The sequence below is a fragment of the Notolabrus celidotus genome, chromosome 13, assembly GCF_009762535.1.
Source record: "Notolabrus celidotus isolate fNotCel1 chromosome 13, fNotCel1.pri, whole genome shotgun sequence".
NCBI classification, from domain to species: Eukaryota; Metazoa; Chordata; class Actinopteri; order Labriformes; family Labridae; genus Notolabrus; species Notolabrus celidotus.
In genome coordinates, this window is record NC_048284.1 from 24,283,764 (window position 1) to 24,295,902 (window position 12,139).

Sequence of the window (12,139 nt, forward strand, 5' to 3'; positions counted from 1 at the left end):
TTCCTACCTCCAATGAAGGATACCCACTCTGCATCAAACACAGAGGACACCACCTCATGGCAGAGTGTTTGAGCATTTTCCTCTGAGCAGACTGCAGCTGATCAATTTACAAGCAGCATAAATAATGTCGAGTTTGAAAAGCACTTTCTTTGCCCTCTCATGGTATGGTTACTCGTAAACTACTTTTTCATTTGGTTTCCCATCATCTCTAGTTTACAGTGGTGCTGCTGCTTGAATGCCTCTGTTGTCCTCACGTGTTGCATACAGTATGAGACTGAGTTGTACAGAATGCACAGTATGCACTATCTCACCTGTGTGTATTTGTCTGTTAGAGACTTCCAGAGGGCATATTGCAACTGTGACTGATTATTGATTTGGATAACTCTTGTATTGCTGCAGAGCCCAAACATACTGTGGAGAAGAACCCACAAAAGCCAGATGAATTTATGAACACCACACTGCATTGTTTCACAATCCATTCTGTTTCTTTTTCCTTTTCTTGTTTTGACAAAGCAATCTTGAGAATAGCACACCTGCAAAGTGATACGGACACTGTAGATGATGATCTTTGCAGGCCTGAAAGATGCAAGAAGAAAAATGAAACTGAACAAAGAGAAAAGAATGATGCCATTATACTGAGAGAATGACATTCAAACAATAGCTCTGTGCTTCCTTTGACAATATATCCCCTTCTTCTTCCCCCCTCTCACCCCCCCCCCCTTCCTCTCTCATCTCCCTCTCATATTTTTAGACAACAAATGTGCCCCTGCAGTGAGTCTAAGTGGTCTAATATTCATCCTGGGAGGAGCCTACGCTCGAGCCACCACCATCTATGACCCAGACAAAGGCAACATCAAGGCTGGTCCCAACATGAATCACTCTCGACAGTTCTGCAGGTGAGAGAGAATTAACATTGAAAAGCCACACAGTAGTTTTTATGGATAAAATAATTTGTGTATCAGAAGTGGATACAGCCTGTTTCAGAGCCAGAGTGAATTCTCAAGTGCCTCAAACCTGCATTCCTTCAAGAAGACAGCAGAGGGCACATCCAGTGGTTCTACAAAGAAATCCAGTTGTATAAAACACGGTTGGATGATGGCTTTGCTTGTCTTTTGAGTTTCAAAAGAGTTCCAACTAGGTCTTCAATGCAACATGATGCTCATTTCAAAAGAGGTGGAAACAACATAAGGCATGCTTTAGGGCATGGATAATTCATTCTTGATTTTGAAAATTGCTTATTGATAAACAACTCTGCCTGTCATGCTGAGAGGAGACATCCACTGGAATAGAAGACACTCAATCTTTTTTTGAAACATTTAATGTCTCATTTTAGGCTCAACACTGACTCACAAGTCATTTGTAATTTTCTGTTGCTTTGAACAGAGTCAGGGGAGTGTATGATTTTTGCTCTGAAAGAAAACAAACCCCTCTAGCTTTTCAAAATCCATGAACACATAATGGCTGAAAAAGAGAGATAAATGAATTTTAAGAGCAGTGGGGTCACATCCCATTACTTCACTCAGTCTGATCCACTGAGATATGAAGTCTGCTGAATAATGAACACAATAAATGTAAGGTCTGAGTCTGCTTTGGATTTTATTTTCTGGAGCTGAGAAAGAAAGAAGCAAACACATTTCAGGAGAAATTACAGTGATCTTATGTGTGACATAAATCATGCTGTCAGTTATTGATAAGCAGCACCAGCACACACCAGGCAGCTGTTCTGCTACATTTAACTAAGTCTGACACAGAGGAAGAGATGCAGGAGAGGAGGGAGGACAGTGAACACAGCACAGAACCAAAAGAGAAAACACACAAACACTCAGAAACAGCACTATCTCCAGTGTGTGAGGATGAAGGCTAGAAGAGTCATCATGCAGGAGAGCTGATATTCTCCCTCCTGCTCTCTGCAGGCCTGCATCTCTCCTCTGTTTATCAGGAAGAGCAGCTCCAGGCTTTGTTCTGCACTCTCTCCGTTTTGCATCAGCTGTGCTTTCTCTCTGAGTAGATTTAGGCTTTATGTAATAATCTTCCTCAGCCCAGTAGTGATGTGAATTTGTTCCAGCTGGCTTTCTGCATGTGTTTTAGCGTGCACCTCATGTGTATGCAGATCGTATAAACCCCAAAAGAAGAACAAAGCTCCAATCAGCTTACAGGCAAAGTTTTAATCCTCTCCACAGACAAACTCCTGTTTTTCATATCAAATGAGAACATTTGTACTTGATTTCACTGTATATAAAACCTGTCTGCCCATACAGTGCTGTGATCCTAGATGGGAAGATTTTTGCCACAGGAGGCATCGTGAGCAGTGAGGGTCCTGCCCTCGGAAACATGGAGACCTTTGACCCTTGCACCAACACATGGACGCCCCTGCAGTCTCTGCCCTGTCCGCTTTTCAGACACGGCTGTGTGGTTATCAAGAAGTACATTCAGAGCGGCTGAGGGTGACTGGGAGCTGATCACTCTGGGCTATGGTTGAAAGTTTGAAGGCAGCTTAGGGCCAGAGGTCAGTCTGTGATCTCTTACAGCCAGCATCCATCCACCCGTTTCCTGTCCCACTCTACAGAATGTATTCGTGTTCAACTTCTCAGCTGTGACAGGTGACGTTGCCTAAACTCCAGGACTGTACGTGTCATGGTGGTAGATCATCCATCATCTACAGGGACAGGCACAGGGACCCTCTCAGTAAACTCCTTTTTTTGTAATGAAGTCTTCACTGTTTCATTTTTTTCTGTAAACTCACCACAACCAGATTTCTTCACCGTGGTTAAGCTCAATGAAAGTCAATTAAAGGTGAGATTTCTCCCTTTTTCAGAATGATGTTCAACACGTGAAGCTTTCATGTTCATCTCAGAGAGCAGAGTTTTGTTTTTTTTGTATGAGAACACTTAACAGCAGAGAAATCAAGAGAAGGAATGGACTGTTTTCCTCCTCGTCAGGGGAATTTAAGTCTCTTCTCTCTTCACTTTGGAAGAGAAAAATGCAAACTGAGTGTGGATTTATGAGATAATTTGAAAACACATATTCGAGCTCTGTATAACTAGGTTCCTTTGAAACTTGGTGACTTTCCAAATGTGAGGAAAATCTGGCTCAGGTAGAAGAAAATCATTATTTTCTGTGTGATTGAAGCCAGATTGAGAGATCGTCTGGACAGTTAGGGATCAGACTTTTCCTTCCCTTTCCAAAGAATGCAATTCATAGAGAGAGAGAGACAGAGGCATATAGACAAAAGACAGACAGACAGTTCAGTCAATCTGGAAAAAAGCACAATAATCACTGTCTTACATTTATCTGTTGATTCATGATTTCTGTGTTTCATCAGTTTCCCTTAACCATCTTCACGTTTCGATCAATGTTTTTATTTCAAACGGAAACAAGTTGAGTTTTTATTCTGTAAATAAAGGAAGGAAATATGTATATTTTACAACCTGAAAGAAATTCTGTATAGATGTTTTTCTAAAACCTAGAGGATAATCTGTATAAATGTTTTTCGAAAAAGTGGTTGGATTTAAAAGGGTATGTCTGTAAATACAGTATGCACTCAAAGATAATTTATGAGCTGTTATTGAAACCTAATACAAATATCAGATCAATAAAACTGTTTCTTTTTTTGTATACAGAATAATAAAACAAGGCTACAGTGAAGTTATTTCTGTGACAGATGTTATCTATCTCTACCAACTTGTCCTTGGCTCAGAACATGGGAGAAAAGTACATATCGGCTTTAGAGTACCAAGAAACAGATTATTAAATAGCACTGTGATTTCAAGGACGACTTATTCAGAGTGAGAAAATTCACCACATGATGTTTACAGTTTGAACCTTTTATTCAAGTATATCACAGCAGTTTATTTGAGAAATACAGTAAAAGTTTCATTTCAAATATAACTTACACTAAAGTAACAATTGTGAACAGGTGTGTTAAATACACAAACAAACAAACAGACAAAGCTATGGACAGTCTCGACTAAATAAAATGGAGAGAAAGGGAAGAACAAAGAAATTTAGGAGAGAACAAACCCTTTCCTTCTGCATACTGGACTAAGTCGTCTCAACTACCAGACAAAAATTGGTTGTTAGTCCAAACTGGCTACAATTCATAATAAGAAAGGAAGATCACAATGTATGACATTTAACTACCCATTTTAATTCCATAAGTGTTTATTATTCATAAAAAATAATTCTTTTGGCAGAAAGTGGAGACAAAGTGAACAACATTAAAAAGAGAGTTAGTCTGGTCCTGTTTCTCTTTCTGGGATGCACCAGACGGACTGCGTTTTCATTAAATATCACATCCATCCTAATGTCAGTCTCTTCCAGTATGCCACAGTCTGTAACCACAGGAACAAAGAAAACACCAGAACAATGAAATAAATAGAAAAGTGGAAAGGGCATGTTGTTGCGTGTTGAACCTGAGAGACCTGTAAACCCTTTATTCCCCCGTACACACCAAATAAACGTGCTACACAAACGCTACGCAATTCAGCAAAACGGTTAAAATGGACGCGTGATGCTTCTCCATTTGTTAATTTTCAAACAATACAAAAAGAAAGTTTGCTGAATATTAGATGAAAAACACATTGAACAATAAATAATCAGAATCATGAGATGAAAATCTGCAGAAAAAGAAAAAGAGGAAAGGCGATGGATGTGAGAGGAGGCAGAAAATGATCTCTACAATGTCAACGGTGAAGGTTGGAAATATGAAAGAGGAGCAGGTCTAGGATTATCTCCTCATTGAATGTAGAAATTAACCTGAAAATAAAGCAGAACGTATACAGTTCATGAAATATCCTTAGAATTTCTGCAATCATCATCTGGCTCATATGCAAACATACAGAAGGATCGGAGAGATATAAACTACTCTTGGATTACTGCTGCAGCTGTGGTTGCACTGCTCTGGTACCTTCGCTGGTACTGTGGTTGTTGCAACAGTATTTCTGGGGGAGGAAAAAAATACTGTTTTTGTACCCAGTAAACAGTTTACGCATTGAAATAAATTAAGCTGAGGTAGCGTTGTTTTTTTTCTCTCTGCAGTAGTCCAAGTGCTAACCTGTCATTGCCAGTTTGCAAATGGTCTTTGCTTTAGTCACCAAAGATTTGAGAATAAAGGCAGAGGTGAGCTGGGGTCAGAGTTGCACCAAGAGGTTTGAAGATTGGACAAGATCGCAGGGAGAGAAAGGGAGGGGGGGGGGCCTTCTCCAGTCTAAACCTGCTCAAAATCTGGCAAATGCCATTAAAACCTTGCAAAGCGTCAGTAAATACTTGATTTACTGCAGTCAGAAAGCAACATGTAGAATACACGAGAATCCAGCTTCTCCTGTCTGGTGTCAGAAAAGAATGAAGTGAAAGAAACCCACCAAGTCGGTTCACACATTTAAAGGAGAAAATAAAAAAACAATCATGTAATGCTTTATACACCTTAGTGACGGGCACTGCCTAGAATGGCCTTGTTCATTATGGATTCACAAACCCATGCAAAAACAATCTCAACTCAAGCAAAGCTTTGTATAAAAAGTAAAAAATATTTATCAAATACACAACTTAATACATACGTTTTTATGACCATATCAGAGAACATGTTCAGAGTGGAAACAGAACAGGCACCGTTATGTCAGCACCTTTAAGGGAGTGAGATAACACTTGGCACAATAAATCCTTTGACTCCCGTTCTTTTTTCTTTTGTTGCATATGAAAAACTGAAGACAAGCTGGTGTTGTCCACCTTTACTCAGATCTGCTCTCTGCTCAGGATGAGACGGATCTCCTCATCAGCTCTGTGTTTAACCGAGCATGGATACATGTAAATATCAGAACAACATTACAAGTGCTTGTGATGCATCTGGTCGGAGCCAGAGAGGGTAAGAAGCATCTAAAAATCCTTTCATTCCTCAGATGTATAAATTTTGTTTGGCCGAAGTTTGAGATGTTTCATAAAGATATGTTGTTTTTTATGAACGACCTATTGGCATTCATATATTTGAATGCTCAAAAAACCACTGTGACCTCAGTGGTTGGAACCAATAACTGGAGACTGTTTATTGTCACAAGAAGTAAATAAAAAGTTCCTGCTTCATATTTCAGAGTTTCATATGAGGTTTTGAAATAAGGCACACACTAGGCAGTGCAAACTCCAGACGCTCTCCAATTTGTCCCGTGTCCAGTTCCTCAATCGGAGCGTCAGTACGGTAGGAAAAATCAACTGGCAGCACAGCTTGACAGGAGGGAGAATATTCAGACTGAGCATGTAGTGAGGAGAGGGGGGGGGGGGGGGGGTCAGCTAACACAAACAATTAAGAACATGACAATCTGCTGAGACTGAACACAAGAGGTGGTCTGTGTGGAGTGACCTGCAGGCAACGCTCACCGAACACTTAGGGGGCTAACAGCTTCAATAAGGAGGACATAATGGGTTCAAGTCCTGCTGTGCTAACCTCAACCAGTTGGTGTAAAACTTTGTAAACTATTGTTCTGGGTGAGTATCCTTGACGCTGGCTCAGATATTGAATTAATCAGGTAGCTAAGATGGCAGAAAAAATGAGCCGGATAATAGTGAGGTGACGACTGGCCTGTGATGAAGCTTTCCACTTGAGGGCGAGACGAGCTCAGCGATGTACTTCAGTGATTCAGAACATTATCTGTCCTCATCTCCTGGCGGCACTCTGCATTAATTCTGCTGGTGAGGATCTGAGCGAGTGTGTTTGTAGTATTACATGCACACCCAAGTGTCTGAGCATGTGTGTATGTGTCTGAGGGTATGAGAGGACTGCTCAGAGGAGCAGCGGCCATGTTGCAATATGACATCACCCGATCTGTTGGTTTTTCTAGTCATCCGAGTTAAGAAGTAATCCCAAGAGCAGCATGGATAAAAAGTTAGGATAGCACCCGAGTAGCACCAGGGTTGCGCATCACCATTGGTGTGTGTGTGTGCATGTGTGTGACCAACACACCTCCAGGAGTTTGGTTGTGAAGAATGGGTCTGGATCTGGCCAGGTTCCTGAGACGATAGCACCATTTAATGTCTCTCTCCTCAACCTCGTCCTCGTGTCCCCTCCCTGCAGAAGAAGGGTGCTGTGGGTGTGTGTGTTTGTGTGTTGATATTGTTGAGGGCTGGACTCAGAAGTTCCTTCACTCTCCTCCACGTAGTCTCTCAGTTTTTGTGGTCCCAGGCTGTTCAGGATGTACCTGATAGGATTTCTCTCCATCTCACAGGAATGTATCAAAATGCTGGATTCTCTCCTCCATCTCCTGCAAACACACACACACACACACACACACACACACACACACACACACACACACACACACACACACACACACACACACACACACACACACACACACACACACACACACACACACACACAGACACACACAGAGACACACACACAGTAAGTCTCAAGCAAAATCACAAACTTGATTGTGTGTATAAAGCATCTGTGCACTTGGTTTTCAATATAATTTGAAATTTTCCCACAGCCAGCAAGTTTCACCGTGATAGATCACAGAAGTGAGGCTGTGCTGGAAGGAGTCTGGTGATTTTTCTCAGCATGAAAACAGAGTTTGACTCGCACTGAATCTGAATAAAGCCGGAGGAAAACAGACAGATGTTCGCCCGAAAAAGACCATGATTAATGAATTGAAGATGTTACACTGTGTGTGTTCTCATATATATATATATATGTATATATATATTGCAGCTGAACACATTTTTTTAATGAAAAATAAATGCTTTTTTTAATGAAAAAAAAAAAGCTATTTTTTTTTATGAAAAAGAAAGCTTCTTTTTTTTTATGAAACAAACAAAGCTATTTTTTTAATTTAGTACTGGCAGCACAAATTCTAAAAAAGTTGGGACAGGGACAACAAAACTCAAAAAAAAAATTGTGCAATGATGGAAAAAAACACACCAGGAGAAACATCTCCCTGTTAGTTTGCGACAGGTTATTAAAATTATCGGGTAAAAGGAGTATTCTAGAGAGCCCGAGGTAAAGATGGGAAGAGATTCAGCATTCTGTGAGAGACTGGGTGAGCAAATAGTTCAACTATTCACCAAGAATTTGGGGATTTCATCATCAAAAGTAATATCATCATCATACTTCAGCCCCCATACAGCAGCACAGCATTAAACAGACATGACTCTGTAGTGGAAATCAATGCATGGGTTTAAAATCCTTCCCAAAAAACAGAACAGTGTGTACTACAAAATGCATCAATGTTTATGTGTCATCTGACACAGGAAACACCACTAATGTTTTCCACTATGTTATGATAAAGTTAGACATTGCAGTCCCATAATGATCGTTAATGGCCCCTCAGCAAGCACCAGGCATGTAAGTGTGAACTGTTCAAAATAGTATGCCACGAAACTGAAAAACAGTTTAAGTCTTTGTTATATTTACATCAAACTATTGAAATGATCTGAATCTAACGTAAAGTAAACTTTCATTTTATTCTGAATACATTTACAAGGTAACAGGAATGATGCTCTGGTGCATGTGATTTTAACTTCTCTGTATTTAAAACATCACTTTATCAAAGCCCCAGAGCTTTCAACACCAGGCTAAACAAGCTTGAAACTCTGGATGTAAAAAGGTATGAATATTAAAGCTAATATACAAATTGAATACAATCTTGCTCATGAGGAAAAATCCCTGAAAGCCTCAGCTCATCAGCCTGTGTTTCAACACACCGATGCTTTTAACACCTTTCTGTTTGCCATGTCTCGCTCTGCACCCACACGCCAACACGCAAATAAACTCCTCACTGCTTTGATGCTTTGCACCTCTGATGTCAAGTCTATCTGCCTGAAGCCATTTAACTATTAATCTCCAAAACACAGGAGTAAATCTTCTGCACCTACACCCTGAACTTTCTCCATCTGACCAACAGAATGTTTGACCTGCAGAGTTCTTCTTCTCTCCAGGAGGAGTGGAAGGCAGCAAGAGGGTTTTATTTCTCAACATTAATATTCATTCAGTGGGTATAATATGGAAGATCAGTCTTACCTCCTCAAGGAGCAATCAACAAATGAGAATTTCACAAAATGGATTTTATTATTTTGGTCTATTGACTTCCATGAACATGTCTCGTGTACTTTATTAAAGCCCTCTCGGGAAACAAAGGGTCCCTCTAGAGAGAAAGATTATAAGAGAACAATTGTTTGTGCAGAGTCTAAATTAAAGTTCCCCACGCCACTGAAAAACATAAACATTTTTGTTTTTGTTTGCCCTTTAACACAATGTTTCTGAAAATCTTTCCCATGGACACTGCTTTCAATCAACGTGGAGACCAACAAAGGCAACAATTGACCTGCTGGGCACACTAGTCAGCAGCTAACACACTAATCAGCTGAGATATAACCATCCAGTATTATTATTAGCTAATGCGACCAGTGGCCTGTAAAGCCCTGGCAATGTTTTAGTCCAGGTTAAAGGTCAAAGGCTCCCATAAAAGTTTGAAGTTCTACTGGGGACAGAAAAAAAATTACCATTAGCCCAGGGGTAATATGAAGCCAATTTAAAGATGTGAACAGAGCTGGCATGTTGTGGACAGAGCACAGAGAAGGTCCCTCTGGCTTTAACAGGGAGCAGGGAGCAGTCCACTCTCTCTGATGAAAGGTCAGCCTCTCTAAGACAGAGACGAGCTGAACCCAGAGGAGGACCAGGAGAGGAGAGAGGCATGTACACACTGGGCATGGACAGACTCCATCCTATTAGTCTGTAACCCATGGGTATAAACACCAGGCACTGCAAGAGGGTGCAATATTGAGGGTATCAACCCTGCTTTTGTGTATAGATGTGCGTGTTTTTGCATTCTCTGAGGAACAAGGAGATGACCTGCTGTGGGGGTGTGATGTGTGCTGGAAACACATGCAAACAAAACACGTGCCAACAAGCTGACATCTCTGCTCTGCAAACACCAATTTAGGCTGGGAGGATAAAATGAACCCAGACACAAGCCCCTCCCTTTCTCCACCATCCACCAGCCAGCCTGTCCACAGGCAGCACCACCTGGCTGACTGTTTGCTCCCCCTCTTTCTCTACTGTTTCCTCTCTCTGACATCCTGACAGCCAGTTTGGGCTAATACACCAGGACAATGCCAGAACTGGACAGCTGTCTGCACTGACATCTACAGGAGATGCAACAGATGACCACATGGGGTTCTGGGAAAATTTACTGCAGCTATTTTAGTGTGGGACATTGTTAAGAGAGCGAACCAATGAAAACAGAAAAAATGTCCCTCATTAAAGGAGCTTTTTGTAAACCTTTACTCATGGAAGGAAGGATTACAAAAGGTACTCTTGTACGTGTTGCTGTTTTGTTTTAGAAAGAAACTAAAACTAAATGAAAGATCACTGAATACACGCACAGTGTTGCAATACAAACTTCTTATTTTTAAAATTGGACTTTGTAAACCTCCAGTGCTATAACAATGAAACAATGACAGAATTTGAAAAGGGCTAGGAAAGAAATGTCTGACCTCCAGTAGCTGGGTTTTGTCGTACTCTCTGCGGTGCTGGTAGATACACTGACTGAGGAGAGAGTAGAGTCTCTCTAGCTGCTCCACGCTGTAGCCTTCACTCTTCTTCACCACTGTATCCAGAAGACACTGAGGATAGAGAATAAATTAAAATCATTACAAATTAAGTACTGAAAAACATATTTACTTATAAGAACACACAGTATGCATTTATATATATCCATGTATCAGTGTTTAGAGAAGCTATAATGAACCAAACACAATCACACAGTGTTGAATAACTGATCACACGAGCTAACAGCTAATGTTGGTTCATGGTGATGAAGTGTTTGGAGGTCAGCTGTATTCAAAAGCCATTAATATCAGGGTGACAGCTAATTAGAGCTAACCATAATAAGAGGGAAGTTTACTTTTCAACGCTACTTTAATTAAACACTGTGGACAGTCAAAGGTTCATTTACCTGACCTGTTTCTCACATTTTACCAAAGACAAAGGCTGTGCGTACGTGCATGCGTGCATACGTACGTACGTGCGTGCGTGCGTGGGTGGGTGTGCGCGCGTGTATAGAGAAACACATAACTCATCTGAATGCATGGACTGTCACAGCAAAAACAATGAACAATTTCAGAAAAACAATGAAAATCAGTTTGACTGATATGAAATTTGAGACAGATACTGATCTTGATTTTAGATGGGAGAAAAATGACCAGTCCTTAATATGTCTGTCTTTGCAACAAAGTTTTTATAAGTTATGAGAACAGAAAGACCATACAATGAGTTGAAAAAGCAGCTGCCATTATGTTCACTTTTCTGATTATGTAGCTTGCCTGGCGACCTCATCTTTAATGTTTTTATTCAAGTACCGTTGCGTGATGTTCTTGAAGAGCACTCTGTGTCTTAAGTCTCTGAAAAACACTCCATGAACTAATGTTACTCACTTAATTAATGAAATGTTTCAAGGTTTTGTAATTTCATCGGGGAAACAGCTGAACTTTATATTCAGTCAACGAAGAGGAAACTTATTTTATTCTCTGACTGAAAAAAAGTTTTCAAACTTTCCTTCCAGCCGATGCTTTTCATACAGAATACACCGAGTTTGATGAGCTTTCAAACTTTCTTGAACTTGACTGGCAGGAAGAGAGGGTTCACCTGTTATATATCTCTAGGCAGAAAATCTTCCACCTTCAATCTTCTCACCATCGGTCCCTTGTCAAATAAAGTGTGCGTACAAAAGCTCAGACACCCAAAGATTTTTTTTATAACTCAGAAATCATGCAAAGTGATAAAGCTCATCATAGTTTCCTTCAGTACGTGCTTTAAGTTGCTTTGAAAGGAGCATCAGCATAAATTGGATTCTTTTCATACTTTTTGTGCAACAACTCTGGTCTGAAGGGAATTTACCGGTTTCAAACCAGCCATGAGGAGTCATAAAAGAAAGCCAAATAGAACACATCACAGCGAGATGCCAGTTTTCACAACGGCAACATAAAAGCTTTAATGAGCACCATAAGAGCCCATCTCATATGTATGTGTAATGATGTGAAACTCTGTAAGACACTGCAGTGACTTTCCTGTTATCTAAGTACTGCTGCATTTCTTTGTATTTTTCACTACTTTTTCTATCTCTAGCTTTAACAGCAAGTCACTACTTTAGAG

The 12,139-nt window shown here is 40.4% G+C and overlaps 2 protein-coding genes across 4 annotated transcripts in view; one reads left to right on the forward strand and one right to left on the reverse strand.

Annotated features, from left to right (window-relative positions):
• LOC117824471 (kelch-like protein 29) overlaps positions 1 to 3,630 on the forward strand; it is a 139,800-nt gene extending 136,170 nt beyond the window's left edge. Inside the window, exons 14-15 of the mRNA XM_034699956.1 lie at positions 752 to 896; positions 2,259 to 3,630. Coding sequence (XP_034555847.1) covers positions 752 to 896; positions 2,259 to 2,442 — 329 coding nt within the window. The 3' untranslated portion in view covers positions 2,443 to 3,630. The remainder of the gene's footprint in view (positions 1 to 751; positions 897 to 2,258) is intronic.
• A 178-nt stretch (positions 3,631 to 3,808) lies between these two features.
• The window catches only part of atad2b (ATPase family AAA domain containing 2B), a 66,910-nt gene continuing 58,579 nt past the window's right edge, over positions 3,809 to 12,139 (reverse strand). For all 3 annotated transcript variants that reach the window (XM_034699329.1, XM_034699330.1, XM_034699328.1), the window contains exons 27-28: positions 10,483 to 10,611; positions 3,809 to 7,247 (exon numbers count right to left, since the gene is read on the reverse strand). In XM_034699329.1, the coding sequence (XP_034555220.1) occupies positions 7,206 to 7,247; positions 10,483 to 10,611 (171 nt within the window). In that variant the 3' untranslated portion in view covers positions 3,809 to 7,205. The remainder of the gene's footprint in view (positions 7,248 to 10,482; positions 10,612 to 12,139) is intronic.